This window comes from Cryptotermes secundus, unplaced genomic scaffold, assembly GCF_002891405.2.
Source record: "Cryptotermes secundus unplaced genomic scaffold, Csec_1.0 scaffold537, whole genome shotgun sequence".
In the NCBI taxonomy this organism is placed as follows: Eukaryota; Metazoa; Arthropoda; class Insecta; order Blattodea; family Kalotermitidae; genus Cryptotermes; species Cryptotermes secundus.
Window position 1 is genome coordinate 2,539,642 of NW_019740661.1, and position 26,568 is coordinate 2,566,209.

At 41.4% G+C, this 26,568-nt stretch overlaps 2 protein-coding genes across 3 annotated transcripts in view; one reads left to right on the forward strand and one right to left on the reverse strand.

Annotated features, from left to right (window-relative positions):
• LOC111872509 (sodium- and chloride-dependent GABA transporter 2) overlaps positions 1-4,911 on the forward strand; it is a 36,280-nt gene extending 31,369 nt beyond the window's left edge. For both annotated transcript variants that reach the window (XM_023866501.2, XM_023866502.2), the window contains exons 11-12: positions 626-796; positions 2,833-4,911. In XM_023866501.2, coding sequence (XP_023722269.1) covers positions 626-796; positions 2,833-2,967 — 306 coding nt within the window. In that variant the 3' untranslated portion in view covers positions 2,968-4,911. The remainder of the gene's footprint in view (positions 1-625; positions 797-2,832) is intronic.
• Positions 3,004-26,568, reverse strand: part of LOC111872507 (tectonic-2-like) — a 600,257-nt gene continuing 576,692 nt past the window's right edge. The window contains exon 11 of the mRNA XM_033754739.1: positions 3,004-3,036. The gene's annotated coding sequence lies outside the window, so the exon portion shown is untranslated. The remainder of the gene's footprint in view (positions 3,037-26,568) is intronic.

Here is a 26,568-nt window from a genome sequence, read left to right on the forward strand (position 1 = left end):
AAGTAGCTAATACTGGAGTCTACTGTAAACACGGCAAGGAACCATCCAATTCTATAGAAGAAGGATCACTTAAAGCGACTATCAGCTCCTCAAGGACCCCGAGCTATGAGGATAGCTGCGAATACACATGTCCTTTATTACTACAAAATAGCTGAGGAGTTTAAACGCCGAGTTTCTCTTGAGACGTCAATATTGTATGTTCTGCAGCCTGTTCAACGTACATGTCTTTAGCAAAACCTTGAAATCATTTGTTTCCAGCCCATATATATGGATATGTAAGATTTGAGGTTTTCACGGCGGTGACTATGAAGAAAGCAGTCTTCTGGGATTTGGCACCGTGTATATATATGGTGTTAACAGACGTTTCGGAGGCGATACATTCCTCCGAAACGTCGGTTAACACCATATATACACGGTGCCAAATCCCAGAAGACTGCTTTCTTCATGTCTGAAAGTGATGAGGGCCCGTGAAAGGGTTGGCCGGGCTTATCCTGGCCGGTTATTCAATTCTGTAGAGTTGTATCCTAAAACCATACTTTGTTATTCTCAGCAGGAATAGAAGAATTCTCCCGCGAGGTCTGTGGTTTGTCAATATTGAATATAAATTCATAATGTTCTATTTCAGGCAATTTTCGTCTTTTATTGTGTGGACTATAAGCCAATAACCTATGGCAAGTCATATAAATACCCACGGTGGGCTGAGAGGCTTGGTTTCTGCATGAGTTTCGCATCCATGAGCTGGGTCCCTGCCTATGCCATCTACTACGTCCTAGCCACACCAGGATCAGTCAAAGAGGTGAGCAAATTCCTCGTGATACTGCGGGACATTTCGAGAAGAATTCAGTATAAAGACGTAACAATGTTATCTGCCGGTTCATAAATTAATTAACATTTTACGAACTTTATTGAAATATGAAACTAGAGTTGTAAAAGATGAGTCGAAAGTTGTTTTAATCTAACAAGAAGTTCTGGGAAGAATTAGTCGCCTATTTCCTTTTAATACTACACGGATCACATATAAAACAATGCGTCCAACAATTTTTCCTTGTCGTTGCGAATGTATTCGATGCCTAAAAACGTTAGGGGAGGGGAAAGGTAGGCACGGACACACAGACAACAAGGTCAGTCGGGTAAACAGCTGGTGATCCTCGCCAGCACAGTCACTCGGTCACTACGACCTCACAAGCCCCATTTATTTTTTTCCAAATAAGGAAAGTGAGCTAAAACAGAGGTGGCTGAGAATATATTTCCGAGTATACGTATATGCACATAAGAGAGAGGAAAAAAAAGGACAATTTGAATAATTGAATAATGAGGAGTTTTACATCCGCTCTTCATCAGATAGAGTGTATTTGCCTGAGAGTCGCCATAGAGCCGCTGAACAGCGCAGGCGGCAGGGACACGCTCTTCGCGTTAACTCGGGTCGCTGGAATTCGAACATCTACCGTAGGCTTAACCGAAAAATTAAGGGCCTGCAGACATTGCAAATAAACCATAATCACATTGTAGCAGATGCCAGAAATGCTCACTCTCCTTCCACGCGCATTCCTGGCACATCCACAAAATACTTATATTTATTATGAGTTCTGTTTCCTTTCTTTTTCACTCAAATAATGACACTGTCTGACTGTGAAGACTGCGGTAAGACGTTTGTTCAGGTCCCACGTCTTCGTGCTCCCTCTCCCAATAACCGTACTCTTTTTCCCACACTCGGAATATTCCTATGCACTGAAAACGGTGGCAACAGATTCCTTCATTATGCTGGTAACGATGTACCACATAGCACAGCGGTATATCCCACAAGACATGACGTCTGCCTTCCAGGGTTGTAAATCTTCGGGTTTCATAAAAATTGGTAATTTCTTGCCTAGCTAAGCGACTATTTCTCAAGGAGAAACTTCTTGCCAGAAGTTATTCGCGGTTAACTATTAAAATGAACGGATGACAAACACTGTTAATTTCGTACAATTATTGATTTCTGAACATTATCCACCATCCTGTCTTTTTTTATCGAAAACAACGTTTCGGAGACGGGGCTCTTGTCTCGCTGTCAGGCATAAAGCTTATCCAGCTGAACCCAATCAGTAGAACTAGTTCGTATCTCCCGACACCAGAACCAATACGAGGAAGGATATGTAAACCAAACACGACGCAAACCATCTGAGAGACTTAAGACGAATATTAAAAAATCCACATACATGAAGCTTTCCACATATGACCATGCATATGTAACGGCCAGAGTCTAAAAATCAGAGTACTATCAAAACAGAAGCCAACACTGAAGGGTCAGATTCCAAAAGAAAATGTTATAAATTCAATGACAGGACATAATCTATCGACATGTAAAATCACAGATAAGACAGATAGATAAACATAAATATGCAACAAGTACGACCGCTTCTGTGGGCTAGAGGTCAGAGTTCCTGCCTATAGTTCCAGAGGTCCCGGGTTAGATTCCCGGCGTTACCAGATTTTCTTAGAGTAGTGGGTCTAGGACGGGGTCTACTCAGCCTCCTGAGAATAATTGAGGAGCTATTTAAAGGAAATAGCGGCTCCGGTCTAGAAAACCGAGATTGAAGGCCGTGGGGACCCGTTGCGCTGACCACGTGACACCCTCTATCCGCTGAAGTTGGCACTAACTTGGCCGACAAGCGGCGGTCGCTCGGTCGGGATAGTTCGATTAAGGACTACAGGCCACAGATTTTGTATTTCGATGAGGCATCTGTATAGTGCCAACATAAAAAAGGAGCCTTTCCGTATAATTTAAAGAGTCAACTTCGGGTTTAAATTGCTCTGATACTAACCGAAACGAACTTCACGTTGAATCTGCAGAATCTGCTGAAGGGGCTGAAGCCGAACATCAAGTCCAGAGGGAAGATCCCGCAGGGGGAGAAGGCAGCAGTGATCCCCATGTCTGAGAGCAGTGCGGGACTGCTCACGAAGAACAACTCCTTCCTGACGCAGTAGATGCCTCAGCATTCATTGCCTTTAGCAGTTTCTCTTCCGCCATACACTGCTGCCACGGATCTTCCATGCCTGGAACCAGGCGTAATGAAATCCAGACGCTAGGCGAGCGACTTTCCCAATCACCTCGAATAATCAGATTGTGGAGGATGTTTTCAGTACTCTGAAGATTCCACACAGAAAGTGACCCTGTTTCACATTCCTCAATAGTTTTAACCCATGCGCTAGAAGTCTCATACATACGTCACACTAATTTTAATTTCGATTTTATAATTGATTTTCTGTTACGTGAGATGTGACGTCACGGTGGTGCTGTTGAAGAGAACTACCGTTCGGCCTGTGATGCTATGTAGCCTGGTTGAAGTTTACCGACATTTTGGAGGAACGTATTGCCTCCATCTTCAGGGTCGAAGAGTAAAGGCAACAAGCAGAAAGTAAACTTATACCAGACAACACGGTGCCACATACAGGACAGCTCTATTCAGTTTTCTTTTAGTTCAGTCCTGATTTTCTACGTGCTGTATTAAGAACCACGCCACAAAAAAGTATGGGGCAGTTATTCCAATTCGTTCGTTTTCATTTGAAACTACGTTTTTGTAAAATAACATTAATATATTTACATATGAACTGTGTTCTCCTGCATGCAATAAATGCATTTTATAATAGAGAATCCAATAGGCCCATGTCTTTGTTAAGTCTTGAAACGAAAAATGTAGCAGCTCACATAATGACTTACTTCTTGGAGGGTCCAAAATAATTGCAAATAATCATAGTCAAAGTGGCCCTAGCTTACTGGCATGGAAGTATTGTTTTATTATGAAATTGAAGTACAAAGAGTGTTGTAAAATTGTCTTTGTGCATTAGAATAGACAAAAGTACTCTGAAAGAGATGTCAAGAAAAGCAGCAGAACCTTCAGTGATGAAATATCAGTCACATTAAGAGAAATTGCTTGAAGGTGTTACCACAGAATGTGCCAAGTTAATGTTAGCCTAACCTACTGCACTGAGGGGTTGTTTGGTTGCCCCTGTACTCAACTGCTTTTGTCTATTAAGGATTACAGTTTTGTTTTTACAAAGAGTATCTACAAGTCTTGCAAACTGATATCATTAACTTCATGATGTTAAGGAAGGTTTAAGGATCTAGGATATTAGATGTGTATGCATAAACCATGTAACCAAGAGAATGAAAATATGAAGGTCTGTAACGGAAATTGCTGTAACCACCATCGTAATTCGTAATTCAACAGTAAAATAGATTATTCACTAAATTTAAATAGTGCAGTGTCTGAAAGGATGATGTAATATTAATTCTGCACAAAATTAAGTAATATGTTATGTTGAAATATCGTATACAAAACATAAAACCGTTTATTCCAACTATCTCTATGTTTTGGATATGAAACATTTTGGGCAAGTTGTAAGCCACTCTTTGGAATAAATACAAAAAAAAAATCTTTCCCGTAAATCTAATTTTCGTGGCATTCAAATATGAAAACGAGAACATATTAATTTGTTCAATTTCATTACTTCTCGTTGCTTTGATGCTGGAATTACTGAATGAGGGAATTCAAAATACGCTATTGGCTGATCTACAATATCGTTATATTCTTACCTAGTTTCGCAAAAATCAGAGTTTTTCATACTTGCTGGGGTGCCCAGTCAAGTATAATAGGGCTATGTACAAGCAGGACTTTGAATGCCCATGCTCACACATCTAGAAACGTAACATCAACAATGAATAAACAGAAAGTAATATTAATATTTCTCAAGAAAATCTCGAGACTACTGGCCCTACAGCAGATGGAGCAACAAAAAGACTGGGGAACATTCCAATGCAATTTGTATATTGCAGCAAATATAATTTGGGCGACCAAATAGAGAAGAGGGGGACACGGTAGCGTAGTTGGTTGAGGTACTATGCTACAAGCCGGAAGGTCACGGGTTCAAGTCCCGATGAGGTAATTGGATTTTTCTCAATTGATCTAATCCTTCCAGCCACACTATGGACCTGGGGTCGACTCAGCCTCTAACATAAATGAGTACCAGGAATTAATTAAATAATTTTCCTGGGGAGTAAAGCGCGGCCGGCGCGTAAGGCTGACAACCTTACCGTCATCTTTGAGCCGATTGTCTAGATAATGTGGGACCCTTAACGTCTCACAACTCTATGGGCCTTCAGTACAGGTAGAGGCCTTGCGACGAGCTGATCACCCGCCCAAGGAGTACTATCGTATGTGTAAGATCTAGAAAAACCGAAAGTGAACGGAGTTCATGGAGGTAGGCCTAGGCCCACTGGGGCTGTAATGCCAAGAAAAAAAAAACAGATAAGAATGTGAGGAGCAGGATCTGTAACATGCTCGGGAGAGACATGAAATGCATATAACATTTTGGTTGGTTGGAGCAGAATTCAGTGGTGGGCACTTATGAACAGGGCACTAAAAATGTGTGTTCCATGAAAGGACTTTTCTCAATGGCTGAGCGACTATTAGGTTCTCGAGAAGGATTCCATAATGTAGATTTTAAACATTATTAATGCAAAGGGTTATAAATATTCTTAGCATAAATCGTATTTTCTTAAGACGCGTGTAAAGGTACTAGAGTGAACAACACAAATTTTCATTACAATTAATACTTTGCTGGACATTATCCATCATCTTGTCTATTCTAAAAAACAGTCTAGTTTCTATTAAAAAAAAACACAACGTTTCGAGAACTGGAATCTGTCCCCGTCTTCAGGTAAAACCTACTCAGTTGGGTCCAATAGACAGCTAGCCCCTATCTCCGGACCGGAGATAGGGGCTAGCTCTGTCTATTGGACCCAACTGAGTAGGTTTTACCTGAAGACGGGGACAGATTCCAGTTCTCGAAACGTTGTGTTTTTTTTTAATAGAAACTAGACTGTTTTTTAGAATAGACAAGATGATGGATAATGTCCAGCAAAGTATTAATTGTAACAATTTACCATCATCACAAACTTTTAGAACAAATTTTCATATTTGAGGTTCCCACAGCGGTGGTTACAAACAGCACAGTCTTCTATGTTTTGGAGCCATGCAGTTTGGTAGAAGTTCACTGACGTTTCAGAAGGAAGTCCTGCCTTAATTCTGAGGGCCGAAGAGGAAAATAACCGAGTAACAAGAATGTAACAAGCTGCTGCTTGCTTTGATTACTGTTCGACACTGAAGATAGAAACAGTACGTTCCTCCGAAACGTCAGTAAATTTCTAACAACTGCACGACAACTGAATCCATTGTTTTGAACAGAAACTGCAGTTCAAAAATCCTCGGAAAAATGAACGTAAAATATCTGAGGGCATGGGTTACATGATTTACGCACGAATGCTTTACCATACCATGAGAAGTAGCATATGTGTATTTTACTGTTAATTATTTTATCGCATATTTCTGTGAAAATATTTAAAACATACAATGAAAAGCGTGATATTTAAAAGTCAGCCACATTTTCGCCACACCGCATACAGCCCCATGACGTTATACAACGGCATCATAGATTTCCTACCGCTAAACAGGAAATGGAGAACATATGCATATGTTACGCAAGAGTCGGTCACATCATCCACGCGTAATGGCTGAGATGACCATATATTCCTAGTTTCAAAGCTAGGCAGCAAGAAAAATGTAAAATTTTACACAGAATGACGGAAATAAGACGGAGCCGAAACTCAATAGCCTTAATTTTGCATTGTGGTGACGCTTTACCAAAGGACCGCACCACCGTCTCACATAAACCTATCCTGTAAACAAAATGACAGGACAGAACACAAAATGGAGACTTGACAAGTTAATAAAGACGGAGTATTCTGTTGAACAAAGTATTTTTATAGTTAAGTCCTTCTTAAGAAACTGCAAGAACAAGGTTCAAAACAAATCTCAGTTCATCAAATTGTTCATAGATTTTGTGAAACTGGGTAAGTCACCCGTCTACGAAAGGTTTACACGTGTGATGAGAATAACAGTTAGAATTACGAACGTCAAGTAATAAAAGTTAGAACCAATTCCGTCTAATTTGCATCACCCTGTAGAAAAAGGTTTATAATTGTGGCTTAGTCAACAGAATGGTGACACCTAGAGATGTTTTAATTTACAGGAAAGTTATTTCGTTAATTATCTCACAATGACATTTGAATTTTCTGTCAACCCACTGCTGCACCCAGATACTTCTTCTTGTGCTATATAATTTTTTTATTGCTAGTGGGGTGGGACTAAGCCCCTTGTACTGCGGCCACTTCTGGCCTATTGTACCATCCCCAGATGATAGGTGAGGGTGATTGTGGAGCAATTGGTGGAATGAAGATTGGCAGGGGAAACCGAAGTACTCGAAGAAAACCTGCCCCAACGCCACTTTGTCCACCACAAACCTCACTTGACCAGACCTGGGTTCGAACCCGGGCCGCCGCGGTGGGAAGCCAGCGACTAACCGCTTGAGCTATAGCGCGGCCCTTCTTGTGCTAGAAGACTAAACGCCGACCACAGAGTGAAGAATTACGCATATATACAAAACCTTGCTGAAGTCGAGCATGCTGAGTAGAAATGTTAGTTGGTATGCAAATGGTTTTTATCATCAATAAAACTAATTTCTTAGGCAGAAATATGAAGACGAAAATATGGTCATCCTGTTTCTAGATCAATAATAGAAACTAACCGTGCTTGCTGATGTGCCAAGTGAAACAGAAACGAGATTTTAATTATGTGCATCACTTCTCAGTCCTCTATGCAGGAAAGAGATGTCAAAAGATCAATATTATTTACATACCACGGTTGCCTCCTAGAAGAGCATTTCCTCTTTGTATTTACCACGTTAGCAGATTTGAGTTCTTGCTATTTAAAGCGAAATAATGCCAATTCATTTTGATAAAAGGAAATGTTCTTCTACAACATAAACATTCCTATGTCAAAACCCATATTTGAAGACCACAACACACAGATCCAGCACAAATCCTTCAACTTTTCTCATTTTTAGCACGAAATTTGTGGCGAAAAATTCCTGTCTTCCCAGTTTTACAGATATGAATTAAAATTTTAAGGGGCAGATGTGTGATACGCCCTTAGTGTGTGCAGTGATTTGGTGCTAAATAGGATTAAGAATTGTACAGAAAAGTCAAAAGGTTTGTGACATGCTATTAGCGTTATAAATTATATAGAGAATGTATATATTTCCTGAGATGCAACAACTACGCTATATTCACTTTGTTCACAGAAGGACTGTAGTCCACAGAGTGCCAAAGAAGATATTATTTTGGTAAAGGATCGGAAGTGTGACCCCTATCCTGCCGAGGAAGCTGAGGGACATAACTGCTTTATGAAATTGAAGTTAATGTTGAAGAAAGCAGTCTTCTGGGATTTGGCACCATGTATATGTGGTGTTAACCGACGTTTCGGAGGAACGTCGGCCAAAACGAAGAATACACGGTGCCTAAACCCAGAAGACAACTTTCTTCATTGTCATCGCCGTGAAAACCTCAAAACTTACTTAATTTTATTTCTTTATGAAAATCTAAAGCTTTCATAACTATTTAAACAGTAGTATATCCGATAAAGAAATCAGCACTGAGGCACTGTGAACCCAAAAGTATGAATAGTGAGAGGTATTGTCTGGATTGAATTATGTATTATCGTGAAAATTAGAGATTCCTTTGGCACTGAGCAGAATAGGGATCATATCACTAAATCACTTCCTTGCTGGCTTATTGTAAGTGATTATAATCGGAAATAAAAAATAAATATAAATGTTAATATATTTCCATACAATTAAAAGTTTTTAGAATGAGATTTAGGTTTTCACAGAAGTGTAGATTCATACTGTGGTCTCCTGCCCCCTTTTTCAAGGTAGAAGTGAACTAAATTGGGAAAGTGGTACTGGGGGATGGGAGTGGTCAATCAGAGCCAGGCGGTGACAACTATAAGTACTGGGAAGGAGCAATTACTCCATCAGAGGAGGAACGAAGCGGTAATTGAGAAAGAACAGGAAACTCTGATATGGCGACTTTCCTAGCTTTGTTCACTCGACCTGAGGACGGAAGCACTATGTTCCTCTGAAACGTTGGTATCCACCTATCAGACTGCATGATAATAATTCACACAAGGATAATATGAACAAATTGTTCAGAACTCAGGAACAATACTAAGACTCAATTTTTGTACTATTTTAGTGCATGTAGAACATTTTCTACGTTCATTATACGTATGGTACCTACCAGTATTGTCAAGCTGTAAGGGGAGGGCTTCCTAAGAGCGTCTCTAGACGTATTCCTCGTTATTTCGCTTATGAGCATTCGGTCGTGTACCAAAAAATTGTAGGAGTATCTCATGAATTGTTACTTAACAAACTCCTCGATTTTTAATACTTCAATTTTATATATAGTATAATTCTGAACAACTAATGCCGACATCACCATCATCATCAGTAATCTGTTAAGACGACAGGTCCACAGTCTCTTCCAAAACAATTCCTCCACTTAATGCGATCTAGAGCTTTCTCCTTCAAATGACAGTATCCACTTCTGTCTCCAAGGTCATACAGCATCTTCTTACGTCTTCTTCCTCGTCTTCTTGTCACTTCTATCCGCCCCTCTATCTTTCCTTCAATAACTTCTTTTAGAAGGCAGTTTCTGCGTAAAACATGACCAATCCAATTAGCCTTCCGTTTTCTTATTTCATGTAGGATATTCCTCTGCTCACTGACTCTAATTAACACTTCTTCATTTCTCACATAATCGGTCCAACTGATCTTCTCCATTCTTCTCCAACACCACATTTCGAAACTTTCCAGATGTTTCTGATCTACTGCCCTAAGTGTCCATGTTCCAGCCCCATACAGAGCTATGCTCCAAATGTAGCATTTCACTAGTTTCTTCCTCAAATTTAAGTCCGATTTGCTGGTAATATTCAAAGGAATTAGTTATAGAAAATAAGAAATTAGGAGCTGAATTCAGAGAATGCTCGCTGCCCTTAGTTTATCATCTTTTCCGTTTCTTCTGGTACGTTAAAACATACAGTTTAAGCTATACAAAACTATAATTTTACCTACTCTTCTAATACGGACGTGGAACTTGGTCTCTCGCTCTAAAGAACGACAAAAGGGTATTTTGAGGGTATGTGAAACTCAAGTGGCGAGGTAAACGTTTGGACCTAAAAGACAAGGACAAACAGGAGGGTGGAGGAAATTACACAATGAGAAGCTTCACAATTTGTATTCTTCACCAAATATTATTAGGTCGATCATATGAAGGAGAAATAGAAGCGCAGGGTATGTAGAACGCAGGTGTAGATTTGAGATGCATATAAGATTTTGGGTGGACGAGAAAAAGGGAAGAGATTATTTGGGAAGTCTAGGTTTAGATGAGGGTGCTCTATTAAAATGTATCTTATTAAAAGAATATGGGGCATTGTGTATTGCAGTTAACTGTCTAAAGTTAGTGTCAAGTGGACGGCCCTTCAAATTTACTTGCATGCTACGAGGATACTCATCGCCTCCAACCCAGTGTGTAACAAGCCCTGAGAGAACCCAAACAGCCATTCAGTTCTATCACTGGTGACATGGCGGAGCCGTTTCACCAAGCCGTGCTACTTGGACACGAGGCGGATTTTTCACTGAAATATTTCATTCCGCCAAAGCTCAGAACTATATAAATATTACTTAATATTGCCCAAACCATTGTACTGTTGACAGATGAACAATGCAACCACTGCGAAGTAGGACCTGCACTACATTTTGAAAGTTTCGTCTCTCCCTCACAGACGTTTTCAGAGTTCCATGTCACAACTTTTATAACCGAAGGTCCTCATCAATTTAAAATATCTCGTGAAAATGTCTTCAACACCTGTCTGTGCATTCTAACTAATTAACTAAGTAAATAAGAATTCTTCTTGAGAAGACAAAAATATAGAACCGTACGGCTCAAGAACCCGGCACTGGTTCATACTCTCAGCCAATTGAACCTAGTCCGTATGCATCCATCATATTTCTTGAAGATTCTTTTTAATATTATACTCTCATCTATGCGCGATCTTCAAAGGATTTTCCTTTAGGTTTTCCATCAGAATTTCATATGCATTTCACGTCTCTGCCGTGCATGCTGCATGACCCTCCAATCTCACCCTCTTTGTATATGTACACACTAAAAGCTATATTAGCTCTAAATGGTTCTAAAGAGATTTTAAATTGCTCCAGCTCCTAATTGACCCTCTTCTTTTAGTCTTTCTGTTCTTTTAATATTTTTATCTTGTGCTGTTACATTTCGGACCACCTCTGTGGTCGAATGGTCAGAGTTTCTGACTACAGATCCAGAGGTCCTGGTTCGATTCCCGGCGCTACTGCATTTTCTGAGAAGTAGTGAGTCTGGAACGGGGTCCACTCAACTTCGTGAGGATAACTGAGGAGCTATTTCAAGGAAATAGTGGCTCCGGTCTAGAAAACCGAAATTAACGGCCTTGGCGATTCGTTGTGCTGACCATTCGACACCCTCTATCCGCCAAAGTTGGCAATAACTTCGTCGACAAGCGGCAGTCGCTCGGTCGGTATAGTTCGCTTGCGCAATAGAACCACGGAGTTCGTTTGCTGTTATATTTCTATGTCGGTAAATGAATGAATGTATAAGGGGTGGGCCTTTTTGGCCCTTGCACCGCGACCACAGTGATCTATTATTTCTCAATATATTCGGGATTCTTTGACACCGTTCATAGTCATTTGATTTGTTCTGTTTGTTCATTTGCGCTTAGGACACGTAGCACAGAGAAGAATGCTGAACACATGTAAAGCAAGGACAAGGAACCAGAGAGGATGGAGACTGAACTGAGGTCTCCAGAGATCATAACGCTTCTCCACGCGCTTCCTTGCCAGGAACTCCTCCTTTACAGCTATTCTAATTAGGCTTGTGAACACACTAATGAGTTTCATGAAAAAAACACTTATTGATATTTATCGAAAATGGTTCAAAAGATCGCACTGGTTTCTAGAATTGTCACTATTATAATATAATTCATTTTTTGGCTTATAGAAATCGATAAATATGGGTACGTGTTTGATGTATGACCTTTATAAGAGGACTATCTACAATATGGAAAATACAAATACACAGTAACCAATGTTTCTGAACTAAATATCTTATTGCTGTACTTATAGTCTTAGACTTAATGATACAAATCATATGAGCTTCGATATTAAACATAATGATCAGTATTATATTTCAAAATTGTGACTTTTATAAACTGTCTGAATTTGCTATTTTATAGTGTATATTTTAAAACAAAACTTATAGGTGGAGAATGCTGTCTCCTGGGATGTGGAGCCGTGTAGACATTGTGTCAACCGGCGTTTCGGAGGACCGTATCGCCTCCATCTTCAGGGCAGAAAAATCTGCGAGCGAGTAACCAGCTTGAGCAGGTGGCTGAAGATGATCTACACGGCGCCACATCCCAGAAGGCGGCATTCTTCATAGTCACTGCCGTGAAAACCTCAAATCTTACTACATTTATAGATGTTCGCAAAGCGACGCTATTGTTTGTTTGGTAATACTGTCAGTTTACAATGTACAAGTATGATATAATTCTGATATTCACCCCTTATTCCTGCACTTGTACGCAGCGAAAAGGGATAATAATAAGATTCAATGCCCAGTTCTCATGGATTCGTAATTCACTCTGTAATGCAGCCATAAACAAATTCCCACAGTCCGTTTTTCCCGCTGTGTGAAAGCGGACTCCTCGCGTGTCCCATTTAACGTCCAATTCCAACAGTTCAACGCCAGCCGAGAAGTTAACAGGAACTCTCATCACTTGTTAAACAAGCTATCGTACTCAACACCTGCCGCATTCCTTTCTAGTCCTATTTGTTGTCCAATGATATGTCAAGGCCAACGTTCAACGCCACCTCCCACGAATAACATACATAAATAATCATATGTAAACTGTCTCCTTTACATAGTCTACTACAATTAAAATATTCACTCTAATGCACCCCTTCCAGCGTCACATAAAATTAATTCCGATCATATGCATTAATTATATCAGAAGGAGAAGCGGGCACTGCCTGGGAACCTTCAACCGGAGATACAGTTTCTTACTCTCACCCTCCCAAAATGTAGCGTTTCTCACTACCTCACAACTTTCTCCTCCACCTCCTCCTTTCTAGTTTAGTTAGTTTAGAGCGTTGTGAGAGAGTCGCCAGCCAGTAAGGACGTAAGCACGGAAGCTGAGGAAGCTACTACGACTATTCTCAATTCACTTCCACTGTTTCATTTTTATGCACTTCAATGGTCTGATTACAGAACGTCGGACCCAGGGGTTGGTGTAGCGGTAACGTTCTAGACTTGTGTTCCGGCTGTGCTAAGTGTGAACTTCGGTGTGGATACCTTTTATCCTGATTCAGGTGCTACGCAGTTCTACTTAGCCCTTCCAGGCAAATTCCGGGGAAGTGCCTCAAATTAAGCCATTACGGCCACCTTCCAAATCCCTTCCCGTTCATCATTCATTAATCATCTTAGCGATCGACATCATACTTTCTACGACACTGAGAGCGGCGGAAAATAAACCCGAAACCCCATACGTCGCGTCAGTATGAAAATATGGAACGAAAGCTAAACAAACCATGTCGATACAGATGAAAACAGGAAGAAAGGTAGTTCTAAAATAAGTAAGATAATTCGTAATGCCGATAATGATCCAGAACTAGTATTACGTTGAACACAGCAGGCCATTATCGGTCCAAATGCCGAAATTCGGAACCACTGCACGGTAAATTGTAGAAGTGAAATGGCAAGAAAAGGTAAAGTTGCCCCAGTGCTTAACTAATTAAGTACTACGCCATGAAGACGTATGGGGGAATGGGTGTATAGATCCACATTTTCTTGACCTCGGCACTAGCTTGAGGTGAGTGGTAAGCTTCACGCCCCGGCCACTTTACTTCCGGGGAAACAGCCACCGGTACCCATTGGCTTGGCGGTTGGATGGACACCACAGCCGGTCCGGACAACGTGGAGAAGAGAATTTTATTACCTTACCTGGACTCGAACTCTGATCCCTCGATCGTCCAGCCCGAACCCAGTCCGACAGATACAAGAAGGAAACTATTTTCTCTTCTTGAAATGTGTACAATTTTTGATCACGTACCGGCAAAACAAATAAATAAAAATAAACATTGTACAAAGACGCGTAATTCCATTTCTGAGCGGCGAGCTCCAACGTTCAGTTCGTATTACACATCACAGATGGCAGGTCCTAAAGTAATAGTGAGTGCTGATGACAACAGGTGGCAACAGCATGGCTTGACGTACAAAGTCTTACTGCTCTTTCGCTTCTGCACAGTACATACTTAAGTACCGTGAAGATTAGCAGATTAGCTCAGCGGTTACACACAATGACAACTTCGGAACGAGTTCACATTTAAGATATTGTTTGAGTTAATTTCTTACCGCGCAGACAGGTACAACGGAAACGCTTTGGGCTTTCATACGTCAAGTACTAGGTTACATTCTAAGTAGGGGCACCACATATCCTGACTGAGATTTCTCGTGGCTTTATTCAGTGCCTCCAGGCAAACGCTGGGGTAGTATCTCGGTTAGGCCACGGTAGCTTCCTTTCGAATCTTTTCCTCTCCATCATTCACAATCACACTATCACTAGACGCTGTAATCTGAGAGCCCCGTAAATGATTTCTTCATTTCATCAATGAGCCGTGCTATGACCGCAGTGGCTTCTCAAGGCGCTCATCTCCATTCTTCGTGGAATGGCGCATTCCTTCGTATTCCGAAATTTCAGGGTTGAAGTTTCTACCCTGAGCCTAGACATCGTGTTCATTTTCCAGATTTTCTTCAGTACTACCAGACAGATTCCTTTCTTTGCATCTCTTCTCAATCATCTGTCGTCCCAAGAGACTCCCTTAATTCTGCTCTCAGCTGACCTGGGATCCCCGTTATATAGCCTTAGGGCGGTGCCAGCAGAAAACGCCCTTTCCTAACAATTCCTTTATTGTTATAGAGGTCTGTTTACCTCGCCGCTGCGTAGAAACGGCAGTTTTTCTATTGCTGTGTCCGCGGGAACCTGTTTACCGAGTCGTTGCGTAGCAATGAAAGTCTACTCTGGCTCCGCTATTCCGGCTTTCAGGCGTCTGTCACATTATATTAAAATAGATCATGACCGATTCTTTCTACATCCTTTCCTGTTAATTATTCGTAAAACACCCAACTATTCGACATCACAAGTCGTTCGATCTCCTAAGCTGTGCGACTGGGCCGATAAGCCAGCACGTTACCATAACCTCAGGCCTGAGTTGAGGCTTCACGTCTGTTCTGGCGCTTGACCGGACTCAAAATGACATTGGGCTCTCATTAAAGTATATGACTAATTTAAATACATCGTGACAATGCCTAATTACAACCCCGTATCAGGGTACAAGGGGCAACGGATAGGATACAATATCACTAAAGTAAACACTTAAAGCTAACTGACTCCATGGACCTGAGCCCTTCTTGAGAAGCCGCCAATTATGCAGCTACTCAAGAACTTCCGAACATTGTATGGAACCCGAAGGTTCATTACTGTGTTCACAAGAGCCCTCCACTGGTCCCTATGCGCAGCCAAATCAATCCAATTCATACCACAGCATCCTACCTCTCTAAGATCTTAATATTAACTTGCTACCTATGTCTAGGTATTCCTAGTGGGCTCTTTCCTTCTGGGTTCCCCACCAAAATCCTATATGGATCCCTCTTCTCCCCGTTTGTGCTACCTGCCCTGCTTATCTCATCTTCCTTGGCTTCATCATTATAATTATACTTGGAGAAGTGTACAAGTTAAGAAGCTCCTCATTGTGCAGTTTTCTCCAACCTCCTGTCGCTTCATCCATCTTCGGTCCAAATATTCGCAACACCCTCGGTGTATGTTTCTCTAACACTTGAAACTAAGAAATTAAAACTGTGACCTTCTGGGATGTGGTGCCACGAAGCTTGGTACAGAAGAACCTGTTGCCTCTATCCTCGCGGTAGAAAACACATATACAACAAATATATTAGCTGGGGGAGAATTCTGTATGAGACAAAACTACATGAATGTGTGCGTAAATAATTAGGGCAGTCATATCATAGTTGTGAAAAATGAAAAGCGATCGTTGAGGAATTCCTCGTCACTGCGGTTACCATGGCAACGGCACGCCACACAGTATGTCAGCACGGGAACGGGTGAAATAATTAACTTCTTTTGCATGTGAGAGACCGGGCCTGGCAAAAAATTCATGTAACACATCACAGAAACACTGCGTGAGCGTCAAGATTTACCGATAAAATGTGAAAAAGTGGCAACAATTTATGCATAGTCATTCCAACTAAGTGACATTCTTGCTTCGTCACACGAATGCAGATCAAAATATCGGTACAGAGATAAGTAAGGAGTCATTTTAAAATGTGTGAAATAGAGTAACAGGTCAAAACTAAATTCCCGAAGAAATTAAGAGCAAATTCAATTCGCGGAATGATAGTAACCATTGAGGATGACGAGGAAAATGGTATAATTAGTAGTTTCTGCTCTTCGTTGTATACTGCCAAGTGACTGAATGACTTTAGACAGGGTTTGGTTTGGTGGAACTATTTATTGCACACTTTAACCCACGACTCGTGACTACACTTTACAGTTCACTATTACACACTAGTGTTCTCAGTCTTTTACAGTCTCCAGTCGTCGTTGCCTGGTAACGGTTTTCTTACTCACTCCCCTTACTCTGGATTCCCGAACTTTTCCCTTTCCTCACCTACCAGTTTCTAGCACTAATGGCTCACAATGACTGAACTGCAGTTCTCTAATACTGTAATTCAACACCCTGTTGCCTTGATGTATCACTCCACCCATTCACTTCTGTCTTTAATGCAACTCTGTACACGATCTTCCTTTAATTTAAATTAACATTCAAATTAAAATGCTACATGTTTCGGTCATACTTGGCTATCCTCAGGCAACTGCATGCAGTTTACCAATTTCAACACGTGAACAGTGCCTGAGGATGGCCAAGTATGCCCGAAACATATAGTACTTTAATTTTAATATTATTTCATTTTAACTAAGGAGTAATTGTAAACAAAGTTGCAATAAAGATGGAAGCAAGTGTGTAAAGTGCAGTTCTCTGACTAACTCACCAACTCACCAACCAAGTCTTCACTTCCCTCCACTGCACTTCATTGTCGTACTGACTGACCTCGTTATAACACCTCGGGACGGACCGCACAGAATACATCGTTCCTCTGTTGCTGTTAAATTGTTGCTTAGAGGGCAGCAGAGAAAACATCGTTCCTTTGCTGCTGTTAAATAGTTGATTAGGACGTTGTTGACAGCCATTACTTAGCAACGGGTCTACAAGCTACAATATTATGAAGTTGATCAGAGCAAGGATAAATGAAATGGGTTGGATATCCAGCAAACATAATTTTAGTTTGAGATGCCTGCAGGGAAGAGGGCAGTTGGAAGATAATATTAAAATGCTCATTAAAAACAGCGCCTGAGCGTGTTCTTTGGATTAATGTGGCTCAAGATAGGGTCCTGTGATGTGTTTTTAGCAATACAATCATGAACCTTCGGATTCCACAAAAGGTCGGCAATTTCTTGAACAGCTGAGCGACTATAATCCTGTAAACTCGGACTACGCTACACGGAGTTCGCGAATTACCTTACCTCAATCATTTCATTCTGATTACTTTAACTTTCTGGGCAATATTTTCCAACTGCGACCCCCTGTCGCTTGTTTCCATTGTACTATATACTCGTACACATTTTAACTACAGCACAAAACACAAAAACAACTGCATTTCGATACCCGCAGTAGTCTAAAACATAGCGATGCAAACAAATACAGCCACTTCAAAAATTTATGGTCACTGTTGAAGGGTGGCAGCGACCATAGAAACACAGGAAGGTTAGATGAGATATGTATAATCGTTAATTAAATATATGCTGTTACGCAAAACCAGAAACACAAACACACCGCTAGATGCAGTTGGGTTTTAGGACTTTTTGGATCCACGGATGTTCCAGATCCTCAAGTATTAACCATGATCACTCACTAATCCGGAAAGACAAGGAGGATAAAACATGAAATCCGTCGATCGACTGATGAGGCATGCAAAACGGGGCGAAGCTTTTGGACACCCATTGTTAAACTGAGGATTAGTTAGCATGCAAGAGCGATACAGGGTTAGTGGATCACGTGCTGAACTGAAATACTATTATACAGCCGTGTAATGCCATAATCTCGCAATTTCAACAAACTAAACATGTTTGCTAACGCATGGCAACGGAACTGTATATTGGCTAGGATTATGTGTCTCCAGCAACAAAGATTATACAATCAACGAATAATAGCTCCTGTCAATGCTTTTGCATACAGAACGCAACCACCGTTATCATCAAGATATTTTTAAGGAAATGTCGCGTTTATCAAATTTCTCTTTTACGATGAAATTGTAACGGTGAAATGCTTAAAAGAATCACAAATTAAACAACAAATTCGATGTTCTGCAAAAGTAAAGAAAGGTAAAGCTATTCCTGTAACAGGCCGTGGAGGCCCATAGGGTTGTGAGACGTCTAGGCTTCTACAGTTGCTAGACAAATCGGCTCACAGATGGCGGTGGTTGTCAGCCGTACGTGCCGGTCGTCATTTACCCCCAGTAAGATTCCTGCTACTCATTTCTGTTAAAGGCTGAGTCGGCCTCAGGGCTGTAGTTTGAGTAACTGACCCTATCGGGACTCGAACCCGCGACCTTCCGCCTTGTAGCATAGTGCCTCAACCACATACGCTATCGCGTGCCCCCGACATGCTGTAAACCACACCAATACAGCAATAGTCACTATGAACGTTGAGGTCTAGTGGTCTGTAATCTTGTTTTGCGTTCGGTAGGCACCGAGTACGATTTTAGGTCCCGAGTTCGGTTATTCTGACTGCAGTTTTCCTTACTCCCTACTTCAAACAATCCACAGCCTCTTGTTACTCTATCCATTTCAATTCATAATCATCTTCATAAGAAGAAACTTGCTCCATGGAGTTGGTTAAATGTGAGCTGCAAATAGAGCATCAAATGTATACGTATTAATAACTGGTGTGATACTAGGTATAGATGGTGTGAGGATGTGAACTGAACTGGTTCAGGTATGGTACCAGTGGCGAGCTGTTGTGAACACGGCAATGAACTTTCAGATGCCACAGACGTGGGAAATTTCGTTAACAGCTTAGTAACTACAAGCTTCTGAAGAAGGCCTCTTCTCCATGGACCCTTTTTCACTATTTGAGCATACTATCCTTATTTTGAAAATAAACAATACTAGGCTTATGAAATCACCTTGCCGTCTGTATGTGTATCCCCACTTCATCAACTTTTGAATGCCTGAACCAATCTCTAAGAGACCTGGTACGTATTCATTGGCACCTCAGCCCATCTCAACAGCGTATTTCATAAATCTCTCTCATTAGACTGTGCGTCTGTATGTGTATCCTCCTCATCGTTGCTAGACAACGGCTCGGTGAATACGTTCCCGTGGCAATGAATACATGCAACAACAGAAGAACTGTTGGACGCGTCATTCTGTATACCGTCCGTGTTGCATCAGAGGGGAGTCTGTGGGTCTGTCTGTATATCCGCAGTTGCAGTATATGTACCGCGGAAACGGTGGTATAATGGCTCCCGGAGCAGTCAGACAGTAAAATATGGTCAATGACTGTGCTGGCGAGAACCAGCAACAATTCATTGGACTGGACTGTGTATCCCCCTATCGCTGGTAGGCAACTGTTCGGTAGACACGTTCCCACGGCGAAGAATTGTAGGAGACGTCGTTTTCTATGTGGTGCGTGTCGTGTCAAGGGAGAGTAGGCGATCAGAACGTCTTGTTTTGTTATCATGTACAGTATGTAGCCATTCGATTTAACTGACATTCAACAGGTCTTCTTCCGGTCTAGAAAAACGAGAGTAACGGCCGTGGGGATCCGTTGCGCTGACCATGAGACATCCTCTATCTGCAAAAGTTGGCACTAACTTCGCCGACAAGCGGGAGTCGTTCGGTCGGTATAGTTCGCTTGCGGACTCAAGCCACGGAGTTTTTTGAACAGGTCTCCTTGGATCAATGATGGGCAACCATTTGCAAAGACGGAGATATCGACTGGCACCTGTGTTTACAAGTTTTGTACCCATTAAGATCTGGAGCCATTTCATCTGAGACACACTGTTTGTGTTAGAACACTACGGCTACCTAGAAAATTACAGCTAGAAAAGTAATAAAGTGACATTCGAGAAGCCGCCTCAAAAATAAAACTGGGAACAGTTTTTCTCGCTTTCAATACCAGGTACAAGGCATAAAGTGAAGAACTGTATAAAAGGGCGCAGCAGCTGATATCTAATTAAGCCAAATGGTGTAACGGAACCACCCAAGTTAACTCTTTACATCAGTATTGTGCTTCACTGAACAGATGCAGATTTTATACTGCTGGCCTTGTCGGCCGTCTTGACGTTCGCTCTTCAGATTGCAGTCCACCCGTTGTTCTGCTAAAAGGACGTCTGGGTATAGAATAAAAGTGAAATGAAAGCGTGGTCGGTATATCGGGTTAACTGATTTCCAGATTATGACGCCGTAACGGACGCAGACGCTTCCTAACGAAAGTATAATTCATCAAACACATGTCAGAATGCAGTGGAGAATTCTGTGTCATTGAAGCGGGAAATCACACACCGACATGGAAACAGAAACTGACAACCCCGATTAAGTTTACTTCGACGCTGGCCATTTCACGCACAACCTTACCCAATCTAACCACATAATCTATAATACACACAAAGTCACTGAAACCTTACCGAGAAGCATGAAAATTTACCTTACAGAAAGCAATAAAACCTCCACTTAAATACACACAGTCGCTTTAGATCTTAATGGTTAAATATCCATATTTTGTGGAATAGGGGAACAGAATACAATGTCCGGAACACAGAGACTAGAACGTAACAGATGGAACAAACTGGATTTATTTTTCTAATTTCTATTGTGATTTAACTCAGTTTAGTCATGCATATATAGCCCAATTGCTCCAAGGAATTAAACACATTTATAATTTGAAAAACAATTAAAATTGGAGACAACCATTATCAACTAAGTCGACGATATGACGATTTGTTACAAACACAAAAATTACTAAGATTAGTGGTATATTCCATGGAAACCGAAACAGTTAGCGGCCCGAATATTCCTTTCTTACACTTTCCTCCAGTATAACTTCATTTCCGCGATTATTCAGGTAGAAGGAACATAAACACAAGAAGCAACGGTTCCGCTTTCTCTTCTTCGAAAATTTGATAGTCACTCAACTGGTCCAGAAAAGTTCCGCGTCTTATGGAATTCGAAGATTTACTCGTATACCAATAAAGATCGCCACCGGACTTTGCCGAGCCACATGAACCATGAAACACCAGACAAAACTAATAAGAAACACCAAAGTAATTATATTCGTTTATGCTGATGACGTCAGTTTGTTGGGTAAAAGGTAAAGTTACCCCTGTAATAGGCTGTGGAGACCCATAGGCTTATGAAACGTCGAGGTTCCCACATTTTTCTAGACAATCGGCTCACAGATGACGGTTGTCAGTTTTATGCGCCGGTCGCCCTTTACCCAGAGGAAGATTCCTGGTACCCACATCTGTTATGGTCTGCGTCGACCTTATGGCCACAGTATGGCTGGAAGGTTTAGGTCAATTGAAAAATCCAATGACCTCATCGGGAATCGAACCCGTGACCTTCCGGCTTGTAGCATAGTGCTTCAACCAATTACGCTACCGCATGCCCCCAATTTGTTGAGGGACAATATAAATAACTTACAGCATAACGAAGAAACTGTTTTACAGTCCAGCAAGATAGTGGTATAGCAGTAAATGCAGATACCATGAACATGACAGGAAATCAAAATCAGCAACAAAACCATAACATCACTTTTTTATCTCCTCTTGCTCCCATTTTGGAGCGTAGGGCTGATTTCTCAGTTTCATGATCTTTTTACAGATGGAAGGACTCCTTGGGCGAGTGATCAGCTCGTCGTAAGACCTCTACCTAAACGACCTAAACACAGGACAACACACACACACACACAAAGAATAAACGCATATACACAATAAACATACATGCGTTGAGTGGAATTCGAACCCACGATTCCGACTTCCGAGCGAACGAAGACAGTACATGCCTTAGATCGCTTAGGTTTAAAAACGAAACATCTAGGAACAACATTAGCAAACAGAAATTAGGTTCATAGTGAAATTAGGAGAACATGTTCTCGAAATAACGGTTAGTATTAATTTTTAAATTCCTTTAAAATCATACAATTACAATACGTACAACCATTACAAATAACACTAATCTAGTTTCTTCTGTATTACTACGTATGTACCACCGAGGATGACACTGTAAACATCGAAAACATGTCGGGATAATAATGAATTTAAACAAATTTAGAGAACTTATGTTGTAACTGAATGTACTGTGATAATACACAACGCTATGGATTACAACGATGCACAACTAAACGTAAGAATATGTAAAGTCAGTCAGGCTAAGGTAAAGTTGTCCCTGTTCTATTAAGTAATTGGGCACTACGTCATAAATATGTATATACCCACGTATTCTTGACCTGCGCACTAGTTGAAGGTAAATGGTCAGCTTGACGCCCCGGCCGCTTTACCCCCGGGGAAAGATCCCCCGATACCCATTGGGTAGGAGGCTGGGTGGACCTCAGAGCCGGTCTGGACGATGTGGAGAGGAGAAAAATCTTGCGACTACCGGGACTCGAACTCTGACCCATCATCCGTCCAGCACGTTACCAGTCGCTATACCGACTGTGCTATCCGGGTCTTCCTCAGTCAGACTAACCGCTCCTTCCAATTCATTAATACTAAAAAGTCTAGCTGCAACCACAGAAAACATAAGAGCCCCTGCCAAGTACAACCCCACGCTTATACAGCTTAGATGAAAGGATTCTTTTGAATCTATTCACCACAGAGTCTCTTTACATGGTTTTGAAACACGAATCTCTGACGTGCATACAGGAATTTAATACATGTTGTGATGTATGACGTCACTGTACATATAAGACTGTTATGATAAGTTCTTTTAAAATTACGTACGATCATGAAAAATAGCCCTCAGCTAATTTTCTTCTCTATTACTAAGTACGTACCATTGAGAATGATAGTGTAAATGTCGAAACATGTTGAGACAACGATGAATTTAAACGAATTTAAAAAATGTTGTATCTTAGCATCTTGTTGCAGCTGGTATTAGAATTCATTTTATAGTTTAATTTACCGTCCAGCATACGTGGTGAATGGTAAACAGAACTGTATCAAATGATAAATACGAACAAACTGTGTTAAAAACGAATTATTATGGCAATAAACAATAATAAAGAGATGATAAACATTGTTATTTTTTAGTTTACATTAAAAAATGCCGAAGCCAGTTGTTTCGTGCGAGAGTGAACGGACTTTCATATTTCAGGTAAAAAAAAAAGGCAAAGCTATCCCCGTAACAGGCCGTGGAGGTCCATAGGGCTGTGAGACGTCGAGGTTCCCATATTTTCTAGACAATCGGCTAACAGACAGCGGTGAGGTTGTCAGCCTTACATGCAGACCGCCCTTTACTCCCAGGAGGATTCCTGGTACTCAATTCTGCTAGAGGCTGAGTCAAACCCAGGGCCATAGTGCGGCTGAAAAGATTAGGTCACCTGGAAAATCTAATGACTTCATCGGCAATCGAACATGCTACCTTCAGTCTTGTACCATAATGTCTCAAAGTAAATTAAGGAGTACAAAAAAAGTCGCTCAGAAAATCAGTTGGACCTAAAAGAATGAAGCAAGTACGCACTTATTCATATTACATAACGAAGAAATTACGGTTTCTACAGGTCACATAGCGTTTTAGGATAGTGAAATGTAGGAATGCACTGTCTGAGTCATGAACTGTCTTCGCTGGCTCGAACACTGGAATCGTGGGTCCGAATCCCACTCAAGGCAAGGATGTCTGTGTGTACAGATAGCGGCCTTGCGACGGGCTGATCATCAGTCCAAACTGTCCTACCGACTGCGTAAAAAAGATTCCGAAACTGAAGAAGAGGCCAGGGCCCAACAAAGCTTGTAGAGCCATTGGAGAATGAATGACTGAATGAAAAAGATTACGATGAACAATGTCTTAAACATAAAAGACACAAGGATACATACACAATTTATATGGGGAAGCTTTTGGAAAACGTGCATTTGGAATACTAATAAGGTAACAGTGAGACAGACCTGAGGAGGATACAGCATTAAGATCATGCGCAATGCAGGGTCTACTAGTGTGTGTACTGAGCAGACAGGCTTTGCTACCAAGATCATGACGATGTAGTGACGGAGATGAACCCTATCTTGCGGTTAGACGTACAACAGATACACAGGTGCAGGGACATAGCAGATTACATCAGGCAGCTCCTACAACCTTTTCGGGAATCAATACAAAATGATGACGCTACTGAAACAAATGAAATGCACACGGTTTGGAACTCATTTCCTCACTCTCCAACTGTCACCTTGTGGGGAGGAATACTGCACTGGTATCGATCTGTTTCTGTAACGACTCAAACACTCAACTGAGGACTGAGACAGGCTAACTCAGACGGTCACTGGAGTGATGATCCTACTATAAACTCTATCAGACGCCAGTAAAGAGGTCGGAGTACAAGCGAACGAAAGGAACACTACTTACACGTTCACATCTCGTCAACTGAATGCAGGCTAAAATCATAACACATAAAGAAAATTAATAAATCCTTAAAAAAAACGGTAAAGTTAAAATACTAGAGAACGACAGTAAAGAACAGATCATATCTGGGTAATGATTCTTTCAATTAAGTTCAGAATCCTCTGGTTACCAGCCCCACATATGAAAATCTAGAACTTAAAATATACGAAACGGTAATTCTAACAGTTTGTATTGTATGGGGGTGAAACTCGGTCTTTCCCCCCCAAGGGATCATCACTATCCTCTTCTCAGCTGTTCTTTAGTCTATGTTCATAGACTGATGATAGTTGAGAACGGGTCAGTGATGAGAATATTTGGACCAAGGCGAAATGAAGTTACCTGCGTAATGGAGGACTCGGCAACACGCACTCTTCATGAACACAAGAAGGAGCAGATGGGAGAGAAATACATATAACATTTAAATAACAAAACTTAAGTTAAGAGACCAGTTGGAAGACCTAATGATAGAATGACAAATAATATTAAAATTAAATCTTAAAGATCTCTGGCTTGAGGGTGTATGCTGGATTGAAATGGCTCAGGACAGGAAACAATAGCGAGTCAAATTTTGTGTATATGGTAATGAACTATCCGTCTCCATAAAAGGCGGAGAAGTTCTTTATCAGGTTCACAAGATCTGTGTTCCATGGACCAGTATAGAATAATGGGTGTAACTTTCACGATATCTTATCCGCTCGCTTCCTCAAATTCTCTGCTGGATCGACTTTCCTCTAATCGCTTTCACTTGCGTACCTCATAAGGAGTAAAAGTAGAGAAACGACAAGCAACGAAGAATGAATCTGTACAAATAAGTTACAGTACACGATCTTTTCTGTCTTTCCAGTTGCATTCTCCCACGTGTGTCTAGTAATAAACAAAAACGTGGCACTTCAACCTCTTTACTTATATTTGAAAGTTAGCGCACAGCAAGAAACAGCAAATGGGGGGGGGCTACCCCCTGTAACAGGCCGTGGAGGCCCATACGGTTGTGAGACGTCGAGGCTCCCACATTTTCTCTAGACAATCTTCTCACAGATGGCAGTGAGGTTGTCAGCCTTAGGCGCTGGCCGCCCTTTACTCTCAACCTTCCTGGTACTCATTACTGTTAGAGGCTGAGTCGACTCCCAGGGCCATACTGCAGCTGTAAGGATCAGGTAAATCGAAAAAAAAAATCCAATGACCTCATCGGGAATCGAACCTGCGACCTTCCAGCATGTAGCAGTGACCAAGTGACCAAGCACTCAGGAGAAGGCGGTGTCATATTACAGAAGTTATATATATATAATATGGCGAAATACTCTGACGCATTGCTAGGCAACGGGTCGCTAAACACATTACGGAGGCAACGAATACGCAGGCAATAATATAAGATCTGCCGTGTCTATGCAACGGCCGGTAAACCCTGATATAATAATACGCGTCGAGACTGGTTGCTAGGCAACTGCGTAATATACGAGTCTCCACAACAATAGAATAGGTTTTCTATGTGGTCCGTGAGTGACTATATACCGAGACTCGACACCAAGACTGACTGACTGACTGACTGACTGGCTAACAGTCAGTCGCAATGTGACTTTGACTTTGACCAGACTGATTGGAACCCGTGTGGAGGTGGGGTCGATTACCTCCACCGGGACCCTGCGAGTTGTTGGAGGCGACGAAAAGGGAAGTCTCAAATCTCAGACAATAAAATATGGTCGCGAGTTCCAAGGGACTGGGACCCGAGAAAGACTGCGCTGGCAAGGGCAAGCAGCATACGAGTATATAAAAGACAGACCCATCCTCTCTTCAGAGGGGCGTCCCA